General features: G+C 40.6%; 1 protein-coding gene across 2 annotated transcripts in view; it reads right to left on the bottom strand.

The window, feature by feature from the left end:
- Positions 1 to 2,478: 2,478 nt before the first annotated feature.
- Positions 2,479 to 23,915, bottom strand: part of LOC125450766 (E3 ubiquitin-protein ligase UHRF1-like) — a 154,063-nt gene continuing 132,626 nt past the window's right edge. For both annotated transcript variants that reach the window (XM_048526898.2, XM_059644531.1), the window contains 8 exons: positions 16,662 to 16,766; positions 15,725 to 15,831; positions 12,086 to 12,248; positions 10,012 to 10,149; positions 9,797 to 9,914; positions 9,259 to 9,431; positions 9,060 to 9,158; positions 2,479 to 3,682 (listed from right to left, as the gene is read on the bottom strand). In XM_048526898.2, coding sequence (XP_048382855.1) covers positions 3,536 to 3,682; positions 9,060 to 9,158; positions 9,259 to 9,431; positions 9,797 to 9,914; positions 10,012 to 10,149; positions 12,086 to 12,248; positions 15,725 to 15,831; positions 16,662 to 16,766 — 1,050 coding nt within the window. In that variant the 3' untranslated portion in view covers positions 2,479 to 3,535. The remainder of the gene's footprint in view (positions 3,683 to 9,059; positions 9,159 to 9,258; positions 9,432 to 9,796; positions 9,915 to 10,011; positions 10,150 to 12,085; positions 12,249 to 15,724; positions 15,832 to 16,661; positions 16,767 to 23,915) is intronic.

The following is a 23,915-nucleotide window of genomic DNA, read 5'->3' as shown; positions in this document are numbered from 1 at the left end:
GCCTCCTCTATATCGGAGGCCAAATGCAGACTCGGGGACTGGTTTGCAAAGCATCTGTGCTCTGCACACAACAACCACCCTGACCCTCCGGTTGCCATCTGTTTAAATTCCCCTTCCCACTCCCCTTACGACATGTCCTTCCTGAGACTCTTCCACTGTCAGAGTGAGGCCAAACATAAACTGGGAGAGCATCTCATATTTAGCCTTGGGAGCTTACAACTCAATGGTCTTAACATTGACTTCATAGCTTCAAAATCCCTCCACCCCTATCCAATGTCCAGCCCTTCCTCCTCCTGACCTGACCTAACTTGTCTATATTCCCACTCACTTATCCACTCCCCCTTCCCACGGCTAAATAACTAGCCTCTACCTGCGTCCGTCTATCATCATCTCTCCAACACTTCTCCCAGCCCGGCCTCTCCTATTTATTTCTGGGCTCCCCTCCCCCTCCCCAGTCCTGAAGAAGGGTTTTGGCCTGAAACATTGACTTACCTGCTCCTTCGATGCTGTCTGACTGGGTGTGCTCTTCCGGCCTCACACCTATAGTCTGTGTGTCAAGGTCCACAGTGAGCCATGGGATAATGTGATTTAATTTTCATACCTTGGTAGCTTCCTTCCCACAGATATTCAACATCAGCTCCAGTGTGCAAGGCAGACTTTAGCTAGCTAAGACACAGTGTTGTAGACAAGGGCCTCAAACCTGACACCAAGCTCATGATGTATTGGGCAGTTGTTCTACTTGCCCTTCTGTACACATCAACGAGATGGACAATATTCTCATGTATAATTACACATTAACAGGAGCATGTCAGACTGAACTATCTGCAAACTTGCTGCCTTTTAAGTCTTCAAATCCTGTCCCCCAAAGTGATTTGCTTTCTTGAAGAAAGGATTGAAATAGTCAATTAATCATAGTTTTATGCTGTCTCTGTCCTTTTAGTTTAAGACGTAGTCCTCATGATTTGCACTATTTCTTTAACAGCAGACAGCAAAGGTAGAGTTAAGTGAGTGAGAGAAGTAGAAAAAAAGTTTCTTTTGGCTGCTTTACCATTCTTAAGTTTGGCCTTCCTAGATCTCCCTGTAGCATCAATTTGACAGCACTCAAATTTTTGACATGACCAAAATTTTTGCTTCCTGCTTATTTCACATATATTAATTCTTCTGACCAAGCCTGAGTAGGAAATGTCCTTATCTCCTATAAACTCACCCAAGGCTAGTGATCTACTTAGCAGATCCAGCACTGATTACACAAGAAGCCCATACAGAAACCTGCTGTGAAATTCTGTTCATGTCACTGCAGAAATCTGCCCCATATATACAAGTTCCCTCTGTACGTACCACCATCTTCATTCACGTTTAATTCAAGGGATTAATAAAGAGCTTAGAAGCCTTCATTGGCTACAGTTGTAAGTATCCCCCAACTTTCAAACCCAAATAATTTTATGATTGTTTTTCTTGTTTGTGTTGCTATTTTATATGCACCGGCTGCGGTTGGCTTAACACCAATGTCCCTTAAGAAAGGGATTCTGCCATCTATACCTGGGTCGGGTCTCCACATCCAGATGTGTGGTTCACTCTTAATCGCCCTCTGAAACAGTGTGGCTAGCCATTCCATTCAACAGCAATTAGGGATGGCCAATAAATGTTTGCCTTATCAGTCAGTGATACTAACATCTCGAGAAAGAATAAATGCAAAGTTATCTAAGCTGCACTCTGTGCCAGCATCGTGCTGGCAGCAAGACAGAAATCTGATATAGTCATGGTCGCAATTTCCCACAGCAAAGTGTAAAGTTCCTCTTTCAATGAAAAATATAATTTACCAATTGTTCTGCAAACTGAAGGCCTGTTAATGTACTTTCCCTTTCGAAGTAGCACTATTAGCAGACAGATCTTTGTTCAGAAGACTGTGTCTCAGAGGAATTGAGGAGAAAAGGCATTGTGTAAATTTATGTCAAACCCATGTTACACGTAATAACACAATTGCCTGATGACTTCAAATCTGGCAACATTCCAGAAACTTGACACCATCCAGGGCAGGCAGAACAGTGAACCCCATCCAACAACTCAAATATACACTCCTTCAACACTGGCACAAAGTTTCTTCTACCTAAGAAATGCACAAGAGGAAGTGAATATTCAACATCACCTTCCAAATCTGCAACTTGCAAGGTTTAGAACAATGATTATCTGTGGGTGGAGGATATATGTGAGAGTGATTTGATTGATAGAAGAATGCCACTGTGTTCTCAAGATGGTGTAGCCTTCCTTTCCAGATATTGATCGATCTGTTGTGTTTGTGCCTGCTGGTCATTGTTAATGCCTAATTTTCAGCATTTGCAACTCATTAAAAAAAAGTTTCAAAGCTGCATACATTTTCAAAAGATTTCAGACCAGACTGCATTTCATTCTGGAGAAGGGTCACTAGACACAAAACATTAACACTGCTTTCTCTCCACAGATGCTACCAAATCTACTGAGTGTTTCAAGCCATTTCTGATTTTATTTCTTCATTTCAGTATACAAATTCCCAATAACTCCAGTCAAATCAACAAAAACATTTCAAATGTTAACATGTTTATTGGTAAGTACTGGTCAAGGAATATATATCAAATTTCAAAATGACAATATGAAGTGTTTTTCTACTCCCACCCCCTCAAAGCTAGAATTGTTTTAACACTGATACAGACATAATTGTCACATACAAATAATCTAGTTATAATATATGTGTGACTAAAATACTAAAAGTGGCATATTCAGTAATAACAAATGTATTTTCTTTACATGATGTATTCTGTTTGACTAGAAGTGCTTTTTATTTCTTTTGCATTTAGATATGCAAATAACAATACAGAAATTACTGAACACTAATGTAGGTACAATGTTACATTATTAACCTTAAAAGCCATTAGTAGTCAAACCATTCAAAATATAACAGAATGCACACTCAACCTCACAAGAAAGCCCATTAAACTTGCTGATTTTTTTAACATTTTCAATTTTTTTTCAAAATAGCAACATTATAAAATCAAGGTAAAGAGAGATATAGTCACCACAGAATTACTTTAAATCAGTTATAATTTTCAGTGCTATTACATTTCAAAACCAAGCATTATGGACCAGGCACAGATAATATTGATTCAAAGAGGCAGTGTGTAGCTGGAATTCTTTTAGACTGAGAACTCCCCACAAATTCCTTTCCACTGTCTTGAGGTAGTTTTAAAAAACATGAGTTTAGCATCAGACCATTTACCTTACGAGGCTGAGCCTATGTGTTGGCAAAGGAAACTACCTTAGGTGTTACTAAACAGTCAATGGGAAAGAAGAATATGCTGTATTATGCACAGTGTAATGAAGCATTACAGATGGGCCAAGTGGGGAAGAAATATTAGATGTGCTAAAATGATGGTCTCAAGTTGTATACCTTCAGGTCCTATTGATCCACGATTGACATTTGTTTTAATTCTCTCCCATTACCCCGGCCTTCCCTCCCCTGTACAAATGTGTGCAGATGGGAGACAAACTGCGCAATTGAGTGTCATCGTCCTTTGCTATATCCTGGAAAGAACTGATCCAGAATGGACTGCAGAATCTTGTTGGGAACCATGTTGTAATCCTTTCCAAGCTCATGGCGACAGGCAGGACAAGTGTAGACTTGGGCCCGGAATGATCGTTGCAGGCAGCTCTGAGGAAGAGAGTAAAGAAGTCTCTTAATTCACTATGCAATGTTTCAATCTGTTGTGTATGGAATAAATGCTTCAGGCCTGCAGTACTCAGCTTGGATAAAGTCCCTAAAAGGTCCTCTCAGTTTCAAGAAAGATACTAGCATGGAGATTGTCATGGGGGATGGGGTTGGTTGGGGGTGCTCCTCCTTCACCTGTTACTTGTTCTTCACTGTCTATTTCCTTCCCCCTCATTTCTTTTCCTATTACCTCTGGAATACAGCATACAGCATTGGTTTTCTTTTTCAAGGAAGGGTGTGAATGCATTGGCAGCAGTTTGGAGAAAGTTTCCCCAGATTAAATACCTGGAATGGATGGGTGTCTTACAAGGAAAATTTAAGATAGGCTAGGCTTGTATCCATTGAAGTTCAGGTACCACCTTCTGTGTGAAAAACATTCCGCCTATGTCCCTTTTAAATCTTGCCCCTCTCATCTTCAAACTATGCCCTCTAGTTTTGGTCTCCCCTACCCTGGGAAAAAGACATTGGCTATACACCCTGTCTGTGCACCCTACAATTTTATAAAGTCACCCCTCAGCCTCAGACACTCCAAGGAAAATAGTGCCAGACTATACCTCAAACCCTCCAATCCCATCAATATCCTTGCAAATTTGGATGGGATCAGAAAAGATTTAACAATTTTTTTTCTATAGCAAGGAGACCAGGACTGAACGCAGTATTTTAAAAGTGGTCCCACCAATATCCTGTACAGCTGCAACATAACATCCTATACTCAATGCACTGACCAATGAAGGTAAGTGTGCCAAATGCCTTTTTCACCACCATGTCTATCTGAAACTCCACCTTCAGGGTACTATGTAGTGTACCCAAGGTTTCTTTGCTTGGCATCACTCCCCAGGGACCTACAATAACTGTACAAGTCCTGCCCTGATTTGCCTTATCAAAATGCAACACCTCACATTTATCTTTCAGGCAGTGAAGAAAGCTAATGGCATGCTGGCCTTCATAACAAGAGGAATTGAGTATAGGAGCAAAGAGGTCCTTCTGCAGCTGTACAGGGCCCTGGTGAGACTGCACCTGGAGTATTGTGTGCAGTTTTGGTCTCCAAATTTGAGGAAGGACATTCTGGCTATTGAGCGATTGCAGCGTAGGTTCACAAGGTCAATTCCCAGAATGGTGGGACTATCATATGTTGAAAGATTAGAGCGACTGGGCTTGTATACACTTGAGTTTAGGAGGATAAGAGGGGATCTGATTGACACGTAAAAGATAATTAAAGGATTGGACTCTCTGGTGGCAGGAAGCATGTTTCTGTTGATGGGGGAGTCCAGAACCAGAGGACACAGTTTAAAAAAAAGGGGGATGCCATTTAGAACAGAGTTGAGGAGAAACTTCTTCACCCAGAGAGTGGTGGATATATGGAATGCTCTGCCCCAGAAGGCAGTGGAGGCCAAGTCTCTGGATACTTTCAAGAAAGAGATAGCTAGAGCTCTTAAAGATAGTGGAATCAAGGGTTATGGGGATAAGGCAGGAACAGGATAGTGATTGTGGATGATCAGCCATGATCATAATGAATGGTGGTGCTGGCTCGAAGGGCCAAATGGCCTACTCCTGCACCTATTGTCTATTGTCTATAAATTAAACTCTATCTGTCAAAGTTATAGAGCCACATAACATGGAAACAGGCTGCTTCAGTCCAACCAGTCCATGTACCTTATGTACCCAAACTAAACTAGTCCCACCTACCAGTATTTGGCCAACACCCCTCCAAACATTTTTTTATTCACTTACTTATCAAAATGTCTTTTAAACGTTGTAAGTGTACCTACATCCACCACTTCTCCTGAAAGTTCATTCTACATACGAACCACTTGTGTAAAAAAGCAGTTGCCCCTCATATCTTTTTTAAATTTTTTTCCCTCTTGCCTTAAAAAATAGTCTTGAAATCCCCAACCCTGGGGAAGAAACCCACCACTCACCTATCTATATCCCTCATGATTTTACAAACCTCTATATAGGTCACTCCTCAACTTCCTACACTCCAGTGAAATCAGACCCAGCCTATCCAGCTTCTCCCTATAACTCAAATCCTCCATTCCTCAGCCCATTGGCCCATCTGATCAAAGTACACTGAGATAACCTTCTTCACTGTCCCCCAGGCCACCAATTCAGGTGTCATCTGCAAACTTACTAACCATACCTCTTATATTCACATCCAAATCATTTATAAAAATGAAAAGCAGTGGACCCAGCACTGAACCTTGCAGCATACCACTGGTCACAGGCCTGTAGCCCGAAAAACAACCATCTACCACCATCCTTTGTCTCTTACCTTTAAGCCAATTTTGTACGCAATTGGCTAGCTCTCCCTGGATCCTATGTGATCTAACCTTATTAACTTGTCTACCATGAGGTTCGACCTTGTTAAATGCATTATTGAAGACATATAGGCAACATTTACCACTCTGCCTTCATCAAACTTCTTTGTCACCTCTTCAAAAAAATCAAATTAGTTAGACATGATTTCCCATGGACAAAGCCATATTGACTATACTTAACAGTCCAGCCTCTCCAAATGCAAGTCGTTCCTGTCCCTCAGAACTCTCTCCAACAACATACTCACCACTGATGTCAGGTCTACAGTTCTCTGGCTGTTCCTTACCATCATTCTTAACTAATGGCACCGCATTAGCCACCCTCCAGTCTTCTGATACCTCATTCATGACTGCTGATGACACAACTATTTCAGCAAGGGGCCTTGCAATCTCTTCTTTAGCTTCCCATTATTTATTTCCCTCGAGTTCCCTAGCTTCTATGTCCTTCTCTACAGTAAATACTGATGCACAATATTTGTTTAGTATCTCACCCATCTTTTGTGGTTCCACACACAGGCAGCCTCATTGATCTTTAAGGGGCCCTACTGTCTCCTTAGTTACTCTTCTACCCTTAAAGTATTTGTAGAATCTCTTTAGATTCTCCTTAACCCTATTTGCCAAAGCTATCTTATGCCCCATTTGTGCCCTCATGATTTTTCTCTTAAGTATACTCCTACACCCTGTACTCCTCAAGAGATTCATTTGATCTCAGCTGTCTATGGGTGATGTATGCCTCCTTCTTAATCTTGACCAGAGCCTCAATATCTCCAGTCATCCAGCACTCTCTATACCTACCAGCCTTGCCCTTTGAACTATTTGAAACATGCTGGCCTGAACTCTCATTAGTTCACTGTTGAAAGTCTCTCACTTTCCAACTGTCCCTTTACCTGGAAACAGCCTCACCTGGTCAACTTTTGAAATTTCCTGCCCAATACTATCAAAATTGGCCTTAGTCCAATTTAGAAGGTCTAGCCTTTTCCATAACTATTTTAAAAATAATAAAAGTTTGATTACTTGCCCCAAAGTAATTCCCTACTGGCACTTCAGTTACTTGCCCTGCCTTATTTCCCAACAGAAAGTCAAGTTTCCTGCTCTCGTAGATAGATTAACATATTAAAAAAGAAAATACCCTCATACACAATTAACAAATCTCTCTCCATCCAAGCCCTTAACCCTATGGCAGTCCCAGTCTATGTTTGGTATCTCCTACCATTACAACCCTATTATTCTTATAGATATCCTTACATACTCGCTTCTCTTGGGAATGGAGTGGTGAGCAGGGTTGACCTGTAGGTTTGGGTCCAACTAACATCAACCTAGTTTCTGGTGATGCACTCTCCAAGGTGACTTCAGCAGAATTCACCTAAACAGGTGGTCAGATGCAGGTTGTCTTTTAACACGGAATTCCTCCCTCTCCCAGCCTGCCTTATGAACAGATTTTTGGGAGAAAGGAGGAGGAAATATCCTAGAGTAGAGGTGTGTATTCCACCTCACTCTCAAGGTTCACTTCTACATCTTTCCCTTGTGCACTCCTGTCGTCACTTTCCCTCTCAGAACATCCCTTACATGCACCGACCCCCCTCTTTTGTCGTTCTGTATCTCATGCTCTCCCTCCCTCCCTCTCATGCTGATACTCTCTCTCCCCCTCAGAATCTCATACCCTTCCTTGCATTCTTTGCCTCTAGCACTCTCATAGACTTGAATGTTTTCCACAGGGTGGACTTTCTGGTTACCTCCACTCCACTCTCTCACAATCTTGCTTTGTTGCTGAGCTTAAGAGTAGCAGATGTGGCAAATAAACAATTGGTGATTGAACAGTCAGTTCTATAGCAATTTTCAAATCCACTTCCTCACCAGTTTCATCTGTCTTGATGCAAAGCCTCATGGACTGTGCACACAGCCGCGATGGGCTGCATTGTGGCTCATAGGTCACATACACAGCCATAATGTATTACGTTTTGGCCTGCAGGCTGCCTGTTGGACAAGCCTGGTCGATATGAACTCACTACAGCCTCAAAAGAATAATGCTGGCAAACTACAATACAAATAGAACTAGTTCAGCTTAGGAAACCTGGTTAGCGTGGATGAGTAAGGCAAAGAGTCTATTTCCATGCTGTGTGACTTTATGATTCTCTATGAGAGGTTACACTCACCAAAAATATGCATCACAGCATTCAAACGAGAATTCAATTTTCACGATGATGACTTTTTCTTTTAAAAGAAGTCTTTATACCTTGACAGCAGTTCTCCAAGTTGATGAAATTTTAAAAACACAGGTCAACTTGCTGTATCAGCCTTACAATCACAAAAGTATTTCTTATTAAAGTAAAATGATATGTAGTTCTTCCCTCTGCTACCTGAAGCTTGTTTGCTCCAATTTATCAAACCAAATCATACAAGTAGCAACTGATGGTAAGAGAACCCTTAGAGAACAATTAAAACAACTATTCAATGCTAATGGGCATCATTACAGAAGCCCATCCTGCCTACATGAGAAATTTTAATATGGAATCAGGGCCAGGAGCCCAAACTGATTTTATCTGTTCACTTTCCCAAGAAATTCTGAAGTAGCATCCTATTGCAACCTGGCTGAGATCAGCTAACTTCACATAGTTTAGCAATGTTATTTAGTTACTTCTTTATGGGATGTATACGTCACTGACAAGGACAGCATTTGTTGTCTTTCCCTAGCTGCCCTTCGGCTAGCTCTCTATGCCACTTTAGAAAACAGTTAAGAGTCAACCATATTGCTGTGGAAGAGGAGCCACATGCAGGCCAGACCAGGTAATGGATAGCAGATTTCCTTCCCTGAAGACATTAGCAAATCAGATGAGTATTGATGGCTGTTGTGATGGTCGCTATCACTGAATTCAGCTTTCAATCCCAGATTTTATTAATTGAATTTACCCTGGACCAGTGCCATATTGAGATTTGAACCCCCGATCATTAGTCTGACCCTCTGGGTCACTAACTAATACAATGTGACGGATAGTTGGACGACTCACCTTGCAAACATTGTGCTGGCATTCTGTTGTGATTGGCTGGAAAACCAACTCTTGGCAGCAAATGCACATGAAAATCTGCTCGGTCTTCCTTAAGAATTTCTGTGCATGGAGACAGACAAAAACAGAAGCTGTAAACGAATGGCATAACATTCGAAGACAGGCATAAAACTTTTAGGCAAATCCTGTCTTGGAAACATACCGGGCCTTCCATAAGCGAGGCAAGTGCCTCATCCCAAAGCTTCTTATTCAAGCAGTCCTCTCTGATCAGCCACTGCTGCTGTGGTGTGAGCTGATAAGTTTCTCCCTCAGCATCATCTTGAGAAGGCTTTGAGGTCTTTGGAGGTGGTGGCGTAGTCACCGTAGCAGAGCCGGCTACATCAGACAAGTAAAACAATGTGGCTAAATCCTTCATAAAACGACAACTCCTTCCCATCTTTAGCACTCCCATGTTGAGGAAGCACTCCCTCCCACTCCTTGCACAGCACTGCCCATGCTCAATAGATTCGTGTAGTTTGTGTAGTGCCATGAACGAACATTTCCCCCCCCCCTCCGCCAACATCTCCACTTAATGACACTTAACTCCACTTAATGCTGCCCTGATTAGTGTATGGCTGCACGGGATTTCAAATCTGTCAATGTTTTATTGAAATTTGTTTCACATAACTACCACAGTGAAAGCTGGTGAGATATCTATGGGTTGCTCTAGGATCACGAAGCTCAGTGACTGCAGAACATACCATTTTCCTGACGCCTCTTTTGAGTTGTTCTTCTACAATTGTTCACCACTGAGGGCCGCTTCTGTTTCTTGCCCTTTTTCTCCTTATTTGCCATGGCTTCCAGGTATCCTTCAGGATACTGTCATGGAATATTACATGAAATTAAAATAGTGGTTGTATCTTTTTATTTAGTAACAGTTTACAGCAATCAATACAACACAACACAATGCTCCGACCTGCATTTTCAACCCTAGTTTCTTTGTCCTGTCCTTTCCTTCTGGGGTCCAAGGAGCAGGTTCTACATCATCACGTCGCAACAGATAGCGCCACACCAGGAAACCTGACTTTCCAATTTCAGGCCAGTATTTCACCACCTAGGTTAGGACAACAGTCTCATTAGTACATTGCATTCTGGGTACAATTTCTGTATTTTCTTGTTTCAAACATTTCAGCAATTCCTCATCATACTCTTCCACCAAAGCAGTGGTAAGAAAATTGACTATTCATCCAACAGCTGCTTGAAAAGACTAAGATTTTTTTAAGTCAACAGGTTAGTACTTGGCTAGTTAATTTGATTGCATATTTTTAACAAGATACCAAAGAAAATTTGCTTCTATCAAGGCATGTTTCAACCTGTTTATTGTACATAGTCAGCACAAACAATTTTTGAGGAAAGGGAGGTCCTGCATCAATGCACTGACCCACAGAGAGGTACATTGTAGATCAAGGAAGTTCACAGTTAACAATGCAAGAGGCTATTCTGCCCATCCTGTCCATGCTGAATGTGAAGAGTCTCACATCATTTTCTTGGACGACATCCAGAAATGTAGGCAAGGCAACACTCTTAAAGGACTTGTCAAATTAAACAGATTTGAAATTCATTCATTATCTAACCTTACATCACCAAGTCCAAGTAGGGTTAGATAATGATTGAATTTCAAATTTGTTCTGTTTGGGTTGCTCCCAGCACAGCCAACACATTTTCAACTATTCACAGTTCCTGTTATCACCTATTCACATCTTCTTCCTCAGCTTACAATCACCAATCCCTTTGTGTGCTTTTTCTCCCTCCTTCTGTTTGGGCACTAGATCCATCTGTGCATCTCATTCTTTCCCCCACCTCTCCACATCAGCTACCCTCATTATCAGCAAAAATACGAGTATTTCCTAGCTGCTTTCAGGTCTAACAAGAGGCAACTGGATTTGAAACACTAACTCAGCTTTTATGTCCACAGATGCTGCCAGACTTGCTGAATTTCTCCAACACTTTCTATTTTTGACACAGTACAGAGCTCTGTAAAATCCCAACGGAAACAACTTTCCAATCACACAAGCACCCGTCAATCTTTGCTTCTTACTGTGGAGCCAATTTTGCATTGAATCTGCCAATCTCCCAGGAATCCAAGGATTTTGACCAATCTGTCATGTCGAACATTATCAAAGCTTTTCTAGAATGCACGCAGACAACAACCACTGCGTTGTTGTCTACAACCCAATCACACCTCAAAATATTCAATTAAGTTAGTCAGGCATGGCTTTCCCTTAACAAATTTATGTTGACTCTTCCCTGATTAATCTACACCTTTATAAATGATTGTTGGAATCATCCCTTTGAACTACTTCCAATCATTTGTCCACAACCAAAGTTAAGCAAACTGGTCTTGAATTATTCAGATTATTTCTCTCCACTTTTCAAATAGTTTTTAACCATGTGGGCAGATCATCAATCCTCAGGTTTCACTCCTGGAGGAATGACGGATCGTGCTCAGAGACCCCATAATTCCCTCCCAATAGTTGGTGAATTCCCAATGCTCATACATCATGGCAGGAGGTGACAATTAGGGATCATTTAAAGAAGTTAAAGTGAGCAAATGAGCCAGCCACGTCCAACTCAAAAGTTTTTATAATCTCATTGGCAGCTTCTTGAAAGCAGGTCAAGTATTTGTTTTTACAGAAGGGATGTTTCAATGCTTTGGAGAAAGAGAATAATGAAGGGATGGCAAAGCATGGTGTGGTTAACTGTGTCAACGGTCACAATGAGTTTGAGAAGAGGCCATTATTAGAGTCATGTAGGATGCAATTTATGATTTTATTGATAACTGTTTTGGGGCTGTGGCAGGGATAAACATCTGACTGAAGAAACTTCAACAGAAGCGGTAAGAGATGTTGGAGATAAAGTGGTAGTGTTCAAACTGGAACAACTCAGCACTGCAGAGTTAACTGGCTATTTAATGCAATGCAATCACATTGACACCAGGATTGAATCTTGGCCTACTGCGAAGGTGTGAACAACCTCGAATGAAACAGCACCTTGTAAATTCCATCGTATCTGTTGCCTTCCTCTGGTGCATATTTGCTGACCTTCCGACCTTTTGAGCTCCTGACAACGCGGACCGATTTCCCAGCTTTCCAATCTTTGGCTTCGGCTCCAACCTCATCATTCAGCACGGCATCACAATTAAGAGCCAGTGCCCTGTAATAAAGCACAGGAAACTGCTGCCTGAAACAAAAACTATTCAGCAGTCAAGCTGGGATGTGATTCCAAAAAAATAATATTTCACTATGGCCTTCTGCAAGCTACTATTAAAAGCCCTCAAAATTATGATCTTAACTGGTGAAGCTGTACCTGTATGAATCCTTACGTACAATCTTTCAACTAGCAATGCATCAAATCTTTGATAACTTGTAACAGATGGCATTATTCAGTAGTTTCTGATCAATTGCTACACCAAACAGTTCATTTTCCAGGGCACTGCAGTCTAATTTTCACAGTACCTGCAATTATGTGATTGAGGAACACTCAAAAAAATTATAGTCTTCTGTTAAAGCTACATGCATTCTCTGAAAATTGTAAACATTTCAGAAGAGTTTGCCACTGAAAAAGGTTCATAATACGTTCATTCCCACTCAGAATGACCCCATGAGAAGGACAAACCAATGGACGAATGAAGTGGTGATGGCCCTACATCAGTATGAAGTATGCTGGTTCATTGTAACGGCACTGTAACAGCAGCTATAACTTTTAAAAGTAACTCGTCACCACTCACATTTAGCATTCTCTGTCACCCCCAACCCACCAACAAACTAATAAATACTTTCCATAATCTCAAATAAAAAACATTAAAGGTCTAGGAAGCTATGATTATGGTACTGGGTCATCAATTCAGGGGTAGAGTTCAAATTCAAGTCTGCCTAATTGTAACAGATCTCACAAGCCCCTTAAAAATTATGATGGATTGTTGTGAGATCCCAAACATCCCCAGCAAGAAGGTAATATCCATGACCACAGGAGTTTAGTTTCATGCATTTCCAGATTCTCAGTACTCTGTGAAGTGACTTGGCAAGCCAATAAATAATTTGATTGATTCCCAGGATCAGAGTGCTATTCTATGAGCAGGAGCGATGAGCTAGAATGGTCTATATTCTCTGCATTTTAATAAATTCTTAGAGAGATACAGGAGGGATTGTTTCCAGTGGCTAAGGAGTCTGGAACAAAGGATCAGAGTCATAGGATACGGAATTAACCATTTAAAACTATGGGGAACAAGATTTCTTCCCTCAAGTGGGTTGTCACTCTTTGGAACTTTTATCCCTTGGAGGGAGTGTGTAACAATGAGTTCTACCAAGAGTATGTGCAATGATAGAAGAGGAGAATAGAATTAAAGACATTTGGTTATAACTTTACTGAATGATGAGGTGGGTTTGTACGGTCATATGGTTTCTATTTTGTTCTGTTCTTAACTAGCAATTAACAAATGTGACTGTTTTCAGGATGTGGGTGAGACTAACTGAAAACAAAAGAAACTTCTCTTCAAGATCGTTACTGTCATCTCATTTATTAAATAAGATGATGTATAAGGATGAGAAACAATGACAGTCTACAGAAATTCCACCAACTCGGTTTTTTTAGTCTCTGCAAATCTCTTTGTGAACTACCCTTTACTATAGAATGACATATGTCTCCCCCATGCAATTTCCCATCTGCAAACTTATAGCCCTTTGTAACATCGTCCACTTTCGTAATCCCATTCAATTAACAAGCCTTGAGATCTGAGTGCTTTTCCAGTTCTAAATATCCCTGATTTTAATCACACCACCACTGGTGGCTTGCCTACAGATGCTGAGGTTCTAAAACTCTAGAATCCCTGCTCCTGCCCCTTACCCTTCTCTTTTTTCTTAAGAAGCTGCCTAAAATACATCTTCTTGACTAAGCTTTTGGGCATCTATCCTGTCAACTCCTTAAGTGACTTGGTGTCAAATTCTGTTTGATGACATTCGTGAAGTGCCATGTCATCACATTAGCAAAGGAACACTAGACTTAGAAGTAGGAGTAGAATCTCTACAGTGCAGAAACAGGCCCTTTGGCCCATTGATTCCACACCAAACTAGATCATTTGTCCCTTCAAACACACCCTAATATTTAATGGGATCTTGGTTGATCTGACTTGATCTCAACTCCGCTTTACTTCTCTTCCTCTTAGTACCTCCCCTCCAACATTTGTGATTCTTCTATCAGGGCATCTAGTTTCCCTTTGTATTGTAGTATTCAGCATTCTTTCTCCGTTTTTATAATTTTTCCTGCCAAAATGGACTAAGTCACATTTTTTCATTTTATGCTCCATCTGCCCCAATTATTCCCCACTCAACCAGTCAAGGCTGTCTCTTACAAATGTTATTGTCAACTCAAGCTATTATTGCATACTGTGTTACATTACAGAACGTCACCACAAGAGGAACGGGGCACCAGGTTATGACGTGTGTAAGCAACTGCAGGTACTCCCATGTTTTTAAATGGAACAAAGTGTTGAGTGACATGGAGTCATAGGCGATGACATGCAAATACCTTACCTACAGGCAAGGAACATCCTGTAGCTGAATACCCACCCACAGGGAATATCCTACAGCCAGAGAGGAAAGGCATAACTTCAACTTTAAAGTAGCTGAATGCTGTTTTATTTGCTTTCTAGTGAATGCAAATGAGATTGATTCAAAAGAATTAGCTGCCCCATATGAAGACAGTACTTGAAGACAATACAATCTAGACTTCTAACCTAATTCAAAAATTGATTTTAGTATTAAGTGGCTTATTCAATAATTTGAATTGTGTAATATAGGTAACAGTCAAGTGGAAACTTTATGATAAAAACTGAATTACTTAATTTAAATTAAGTACCTTTGAATTAAGAAAACTTAATCTACATTCACGCAAATAATTTAAAAATGTAGCTTCTTAGTGACCCTCAAACATCTAATCTGAAATATCAGTTGGTTTCCTGCATGTTCAATTATTTAGGCAATCAATTAACTTGCAATATTGTTCGCCAATTCATTGTAGTTGAAAAGTCTCTTGCTCAGTGCTGAAGCAAAACTCTTCAGCAAATGAACAGGCACAACCATATTTACATGTGGATCACATTATGGTTTCAAGAATGTCAATGATCCATCACAAAGAATCTTCACAAGCATATGTTGACTGGGAAACAGTTTATTCTCCTTAAAAAGGCTTCATTTCTTTCTTTTTTTGTAAAAGGAATTGCCTATTTCTACCATAGAATCCCAGTTAATATCTGAAGTCCCAAATGTCACCTTGGCTCAGGAGTACAACACTTCCCTCTGAGTCAGCAATTGTGTTTAAGCCTATATGTTAGATGAGATAACAAACTGTATGTTAGTGTCTTCAGGTGCTATAAGGGATTTCCTGCTGTCCTGGACAAGTTATTTATTTCTCAGCCAACTACAGTAACAGATGAACTAGATAGTCAGCTGTCTGTTCTTTGTAAAACCTTGTTTAGTAAATATTGGTGCTGTGGTTGTCTACAATAAGTGACTTAATATTTTGACAGTATTTCTATTAAATACATTTTGAATAAAAAGCAGTTCTGAAATACAAGTCATTAAAGGGAGAAGAAAACACCAACGCAGAAATCACCAAGCTTACTGCTCACCTACCTGTTCATATTGGTAAGCGTCTGATCATAGGACTGTTCTCCAATTCGTTTGTTCCCAGAAAGATCGCGACCACCACTTCCAGTGTATGTGAATTCGTTACCCCTGTCCTATTAAGGTTAAAGTAACTCATCAGCTATAGCAACTTCACTTAGTATTCAGTTTAGTTCAACATGGCTGCTAAATTACAGCTCAGTTCATAATTACTGTTTTACATTGTAGGAAGCAAGAGATTTGGATCGATAATGCTTTGAATCAATAACACCCATTTCAACAATATTGTTAGGATCTTTCCATGCGTGCAACCACTTTCTCAAACAAAATCAGAATCATTCCACAATAAATATTTGGGGGTCACACTAGGACAACAATAGGGCATATGAGAATGACAGCAAGTTTGCAAATGAATGAGAATGACGGTGTGCAAGTAGCAGTAGGGATATGAGTGAAAATGTGAGACAGACTGCAGTGAGAGGAACAGTGTACGTGTGATGGAGGGTGCGCAAGCCTGTGAGCAAGAGTGCTTGTATGTAAGTGACAGAGGGAATATATGTGAATGAACATGAATCTATGAATGAGTGTGTGAGTGAATAAGTGAAAAAGAGCGACCCTGAGAGTGTGCTTGAGTGAGAAAGACTGCGTGAGAAAACGTGTGTTACAGACAGCGCATGCGATAAACAGCATGCACGTGATACAGAGCACGAGAGGAAGTTTGTGAGACAGTGTGTGACAGACAGGGTATGTGAAACCGTGAGGTTTGTGAGAGTGTTGTGGGAGAGACCATATATCAAAATGTATGTGTTTGTGAGAGGGAGAAAGAGACAGAGAACAGTTTCTCTATTATCTACTCAGATATTGTTGTGCATAAATGCCCTATGGATCCTTTTCAACAATAGCTCTATGATTAATAATATTATAGTTTCTTGCTTTAGCTACGTACCACTTCATCCTCGAAGCCACCAGCTAGCACCAGAGAGTAGGCTCCGTCATTACTTCGTCCATGAATCCCTCCAACATGTGGCCTGTGAACACCTGCTTCACTCACCTTGCAGCAATAAAGCATCAGATTTAAACAATTAAGACAGGTCACATTGTCGAGTTACCCACAGGTGAGCAGTAAAAATCTTGAATTAGTCATTTCACATTAACAGATAGTAAAAGTAGAAACAAAATCAGTGATATCTTAAAAAGGTCTCCCACTTATAGCATGGTTTAATCTTAAACAATAATTAATAAGTGCGTAAGATAGTTCACCTTCTGAATATTCCTGAATCATGCAGATTTATACTCTCATATTAAAACAGTGAACAGGTTATATGGAAGACTACATCTTGTTAGTCTGGCAACCTACAACTCTGAAACTGTTCAACAGCTGGGATGATCCTCAAATTCTTACGTACCAAGATGCCAGATGCAAGTGGTGATGCAAGTACTTCTTCACCAAAACAACACATTTGAAGCATATTTTCCGCATAACCTTAAGGTAATTCAAAACTAAAAGTAGATTACCTACATAAGAGCTGCCTTCCTTCCAAAGTATACTTCCTTAAAACTTCCCAGGAGTGTAGTTCAGCTTATGAAGTTTTGCTCATGCAAATTACAGCAACATTGTAGGCCGGTGGTGACAGTGTGATTTAGTATCTAAATCTATGCTGCTATAACATGCTGAAACCCATCACAGTGAATCCTTTGAAGAGGCAGAGAAAGAGAAAAGACAAGGGGAATGCAGCAATTGGAATTCATGTAGCTTTTTAAAGCCTTTCAACTGGCTCCATTGCCAGGATACTTTTTCCTAAGGTAACGGGGTCAAAACTGTCCACAATATTCCAGGTGTGGTTTAACTAATTCCTTGTATTGGTTTAGATGGACTTCCCTATTTTTATACTCTAGTCCCTTTGAAACAATAGGCCAACATTCCATTTACCTTCCCCATTACTTACTGAACTTGTACAACCTTTTTGTGATTTATGCACGAGGATGCTGAAATCTGTTTTGCAGCTTTTAGTCGACTTTCTCCATTTAGATAATATTCAGCTTCTCTATTCTTCCTGCAAAAGTGTATAACTTCCTATTTCCCCACATTATATTCCATTGTCAAGTTTTTGCCCACTCAACCTGCCTTTATCCCTCTGTAGACTCTTTGCATCTTTCTCATTACTTGCCTCCCCACCTATCCTATGTTATCCTCAAACTTGCCTAAAGTACATAAATTTTCCTAATCCAAATCATTAATATATATTACAAAAAATTGTGGCCCCATCACTTCACTACTTTTAGGTTGAAATCCTGAAAATGACCCTGAAAATGATCCCAACTATTAGTTAGCCAATACCACTTGAGGAAATCATTACTTTACCCAGGGAGTGGTGAGAATATGAAACTCAGTTTCAGTGAGTAGTTGTGGCGAATGGTATAGAAAGAGGATAAACATAAGTGGGATAAAAGGAACACAAGATCACGCTAACAAAATTAGGGATGGGCCTGGTCAGAGGCAGCTGAAGAGGAGCATTAGCAGAGGAATGATCCATTACGGTGTTATATATTTGATAATAATTCTACTTAATCATGCCCATTCATTGTGATCCAAAGCTAAACTGAAATTAACCAACTTAAATTAATCACATATTTGCCCAAACTATGCAATTGCAAGGTTGGGCTACATATATAATTTATGAAGGAATATTCTATTTAGGAAGTAATAAAACCCTATCAGAAACAAATACAGAAGTTGCTGGAAAAGCTCAGCAGGTCTGGCAGCATCTGTGAAGAAAAGAAACCTAGTTAACTTTTTTGGACTGGTGACACTTCCTCAGGTCACCAGACCCGAAACGTTAACTCTGATTTTTTTTTCTTTACAGATGCTGCCAGACCTGCTGACCTCTTCCAGCAACTTCTGTTTTTATTCCTGAATAAAACCCTCTGCTTCATTCCACATCCTCCACATAACCTCAGAAGCCACTGAAATGAGGGAAGTTGGGATATAGAAGGAGCCAGAGATATTTGTTGTTAGAGGTGATCCATAAATGGTAGTGTCCAATGTTGTAGCCGTATCTAAACTGTAACATTTAGTGACCGTGTGCATCAAAGGTGGCACCCTTGAATATGCTGTAAGAGGAATCTGATGACATATCAGGTTGCACAAGCCTTAACCTGTTCCTTTTTCTTCCCCAAGGCCATAGCAGTGTGTAAAACACTTAAATCAGTCATTGGCTTTTCACCAATGAATTAGTCACTACTTTGCCTTGGTCCACTGAGCGGAAAAAATGTAACAATTGAAATTGCCTATGCTGTTGTTCTGGGAAAAAGATACCTATTTGAGGTTGCGCTAAAATATAAACAGTGGAAATGGCATTCCACTTCTTACCTTGTGGCCATGCAGAAAACAATAAGATAATATCTGACCCAACTGAATCCGAGAAGAGATCTCAGATTTAAAATGCTAGGTGTACCCAAAGAAACTTTTTCACATAGTGTTTAACAAATTTAAATTTAGAAGATATACAATCATAAGACCATAAGATATAGGGACAGAAGTAGGCTGTTCAGCCCATTGAGTCTGCTATGCCATTTAAAAGATCATGGTTGATCTGGTAATCCTCACTTTCCTGCCTTTTCCCCTTAATGTGAATTCCTAACTAAGTGAAAATCTATTGATCTCAGACTTGAATATACTTAAACCAGCCTCAAAAGCCCTGTGCAGAAAGAATTTTGCAGAATTAGTACTGTATTGACTTGCTATGAAAAGAAATGTACAGAAACAGATATCCTTCAACTGCTTCATGCATTTCTCAAAGAGAACTGAGTGAGGGAGATGTAACTCCAGGGAAATATACACTCAGCTTTCTAAAATGCAAGCAGAGTTATACTACAAAACTTTTTGAAAACTCACAACTCGAACAAAACAAAACTGAGAAATCAACCCAAATAAATGATTAGTACCAGAGGCTTTCATAGCAACTAAACAAAAAAAACCACCTTAGTAGTTTGAATTTTAAAATCCTGTTTCTATTTAAAATTACATTCTGCAATTAGGTTTGTTTCTCTATTAAAATTGAGGCTTACTTATGTACCACAGGGAAAAAAAAATCACTACAATAGAAATGCAAGAAATGTGACCGGAATGTGTTATTATTTACATTGCCTCACTGCAGCTAACCATTCCCAAAATCCAATCAGTTTTTATGGAAGGGGCAACAGGAAACTTTCACGGTTTTAGATCCAGGAATTTTTGAGCAGGGTTTGCGGTTCTCATGAACAAACTAAAACTGGTATTAACACAGTACATGAGAAACAAATACAACTGAAGATATTTAGAGTGATGATGTCAAATAATCAAAATGCAAGCTGCCAATGAAGAATCCGGTGGGCTTAATTCATCACAGTTTACAAATAACTGATTTAAAATCAGACTTCAGCAAACAGTCCCTTTCAAGCCAAATGCAAATAGCTCACTGAAGCGGGGAAATTACCACAACATGAACTGGATAGAACTATATTTTAAACCATCATGAAGCACAAATAGAAGATACTTCAAAATAAACAGAATGTTTGTGACTGATCAAATCAGTTAGCAGAACACCAATGGACAAATCATAGAATGAATGAATCCCTACAATGTGGAAACAGGCCCTTCGGCCCAACAAATCCACACCGACCTTCACAGCATCTCACCCAGTCCCATCCCTCTATAACCAACCTAATCTACACACCCCCAAACACTATGGGCAATTTAGCATGACCAATCCACCTAGCCTGCACATCTTTGGACTGTGGGAAAAAACCGGAGCACCCAGAGGTAACCCACACAGACACAGGGAGAATGTGCAAACTCCACACAGACAGTTGCCTCAGGGTGGAACTGAACCCTGGTCACTGGCAGCAGTGCTAATTGTTGAGCTACCGTGCTGCCCTAAATGTTATGGGCATGTTTGAATCAAGCCGTCATGACACACCTATGGAGCAGATGGCACTTGAACCCAGGCCTCCTGGATCAGAGGCAGAGACACTACCGCAACAGGCCTCCATTCTGTGTTATAAACACTATTCATGGATTAAAGAAATGAAAAAGGCATCAATCACTGGTGCAAAGCAATCAAAAAGTCACATTTTCAATATCCAGCCCATCATTCAGAATATTTGCAGGTAATATTTGGCTTTCGCAATACAGACAGTGCTCTCTTTGTAAAATGGCCTCCTCATGTCTGCTCAGATGATTGTGGCCCAGGAAAAACACTGAGCTTAACAGTCGCTCATCTTGAGAAGAAATATGACCCGATGGTTTTCAGGGAGCCAAACACAGCCGATCCCTAAACTTTTATTAATAGAGGGATCGAGTTCTGGAACCAAGAGGTTATAGTGAAGTTGTACAAAACTCTGGTGCAGCCGCACTTGGAGTATTGTGTACAGTTCTGGTCACCGCATTATAAGAAGGATGTGGAAGCTTTGGAAAGGGTGCAGAGGAGATTTACTAGATGTTGCCTGGTATGGAGGGAAGGTCTTACGAGGAAAGGCTCAGGGACTTGAGGCTGTTTTCATTAGAGAGAAGAAGGTTGAGAGGTGACTTAATTGAAACATATAAAATAATCAGAGGGTTAGATAGGGTGGATAGGGAGAGCCTTTTTCCTAGGATGGTGACGGCGAGCACGAGGGGGCATAGCTTTAAATGGAGGGGTGAAAGATATAGGACAGATGTCAGAGGTAGTTTCTTTACTCAGAGAGTAGTAAGGGAATGGAACGCTTTGCCTGCAATGGTAGTAGATTCGCCAACTTTAAGTACATTTAAGTCGTCATTGGACAAGCATATGGACGTACACGGAATAGTGTACGTTAGATGAGCTTGAGATCGGTATGACAGGTCGGCACAACATCGAGGGCCGAAGGGCCTGTACTGTGCTGTAATGTTCTATGTTCTACATTGCTGTGCTGTACATCTCTGGTAAAACACTGAGTGTAATCTTATAACCCAGATTCTAGCATTCAAACTGGTGATGAGGATAAGTCTAAATTGAGCATCCTGCAAAAAAAGTGTGCTCTGTGAAATTAAACTGAAGATTTACTTTGCATGGGAGTATAGACACATGGAATCCTTTCAACACATGTTGAAGTGTAGTCACCTTGAGAAGTTGTTTCATAACAATAACCCAAATTTATGTTTCACTTTTAATGAAATAAAGCAACCCCAAGCCACTTACAGGAGCATTGCAAAACAAGGTATCATACCAAGCCACAAGAGGAGTTAACAGGACAACAAAGTGTGAAGCTGGATGAACACAGCAGGCCAAGCAGCATCTCAGGAGCACAAAAGCTGATGTTTCGGGCCTAGACCCTTCATCAGAGAGGGGGATGGGGAGAGATGGGAATAAATAGGGAGAGAGGGGGAAGCGGACCGAAGATGGAGAGAAAAGAAGATAGGTGGAGAGGAGAGTATAGGTGGGGAGGTAGGGAGGGGATAGGTCAGTCCAGGGAAGATGGACAGGTGTTCGTCTTTGACCTGTCTGTCTTCCCTGGACTGACCTATCCTCTCCCTACCTCCCCACCTATACTCTGCTCTCCACCTATCTTCTTTTCTCTCCATCTTTGGTCCACCTCCCCCTCGCTCCCTATTTATTCCACAACCCTCACCCCATCCCCCTCTCTGATGAAGGGTCTAGGCCCGAAACATCAGCTTTTGTACTCCTGAGATGCTGCTTGGCCTGCGGCGTTCATCCAGCTCCACACTTTGTTATCTTGGATTCTCCAGCATCTGCAGTTCCCATTATCATTAAGGAGTTAACAGTTTGACATTAGGTTTTAAGTGTCTTAAAAATGAGAGTTTACTTACAAATTAGGGGCAGGGCTAGACTATTCAGCCCCTCCAGCCAGATCCAACATTCAATAAAATCCTGATGTCTGATGTGAATATGGACTTCAGTTTATATTGCAGCCTATTCCGATAAACTTTAGTTCCCATCTTAGTCCAGAATTTATTTATCTCTACCTTAATAATATTCAATGAATTGGTCTCCAGCAATTTTAAAGACAGCTCCCCAGATAATTGACCTTTAAAGAAAAATTTCCAATGTTTGTCTTAGAAGGAAGATCTTTAAAGTGGGTCTTCCTGACTCTCCCATAACATCCATCCTGAAAAGTCCTCTCAGGATCTTATATGATTCAAAAACCATCTTCTCATACTTCTAACCTCCAATGATAACAGATCAACCCATGGGCTCTTGTGGTGTAGTGGTAGTATCCTCACCCCTAAGTGAGAGGGCGGGGGTTCAAGTCCCACCTGCTCCATGTAATAACCTAAATATATCCCTTTGCAAACTCTTATGTCTCCTTCATAACTTAGCTTCATAACCAGCTTTGCATTATCACAAATTTAGCAAGAATACATTTGGTCTCTTCACAAAATCTGATAGTAAATAGTTGATGCCCTAGCATTGTGTTTTTCATACAATCCATACAGTGTGGAAACAGGCCATTCGGCCCAACAAGTCCACATCGACCCTCTGAACAGCATCCCACCCAGACTCATCCACCTACCCTTTCCCTGTAATCCTGAATTTCCCATGCCTAATGCAACTAACCTAAATATCCCTGAACACTGTGGGCAATGTAGCATTGCTAATCTACCAAGCCTGCACATCTTTGGACTATGGGAGGAAACTCATGCAGGTACAGGGAGAATGTGCAAACTGCACACAGACAGTTGCCCAAAGGTAGAATTGAACCCAGGTCCCTGGTGCTTTGAGGCAGCAGTGCTGACCACTGAGCCACCATGCCACCCTTTCACCTGATCACCTTTGGCAATATATTTACATTGTGATGATCTAAAAAATAAGCCATTTCTGCATGTTTTCTGTCAGCTCACCAATCCTCTATACAAGCTAGTATCTTACCACCTACCCCATGAGTTCCTATTTAGCAAAATAACCTTTAATGTGGTACCTTGTCAAACGCCTGCTGGATATCTCAGTAGTGCATATGCACAGATTTCCCTCCATCCACATTGCTTGTTACTTCCTCAAAGGGCTTGAATAGATCAGTTAAACATGATTTCCCTTTCGCAAAATAATGCTGACTCTGATTATACTCAAACTTTCTAAAAATCTCACTATATTCCCCCTAATAAAATATTCTAGCATTTGCCTCTGACAGATGTTCAGCTGACGGGCTTGTAATATGCTTCTTAATGTTTCCTTTCTTTATTGAA

This window comes from Stegostoma tigrinum, chromosome 3, assembly GCF_030684315.1.
Source record: "Stegostoma tigrinum isolate sSteTig4 chromosome 3, sSteTig4.hap1, whole genome shotgun sequence".
Lineage (NCBI taxonomy): Eukaryota > Metazoa > Chordata > Chondrichthyes > Orectolobiformes > Stegostomatidae > Stegostoma > Stegostoma tigrinum.
This window is presented reverse-complemented; position numbering and strand designations above follow the sequence as displayed.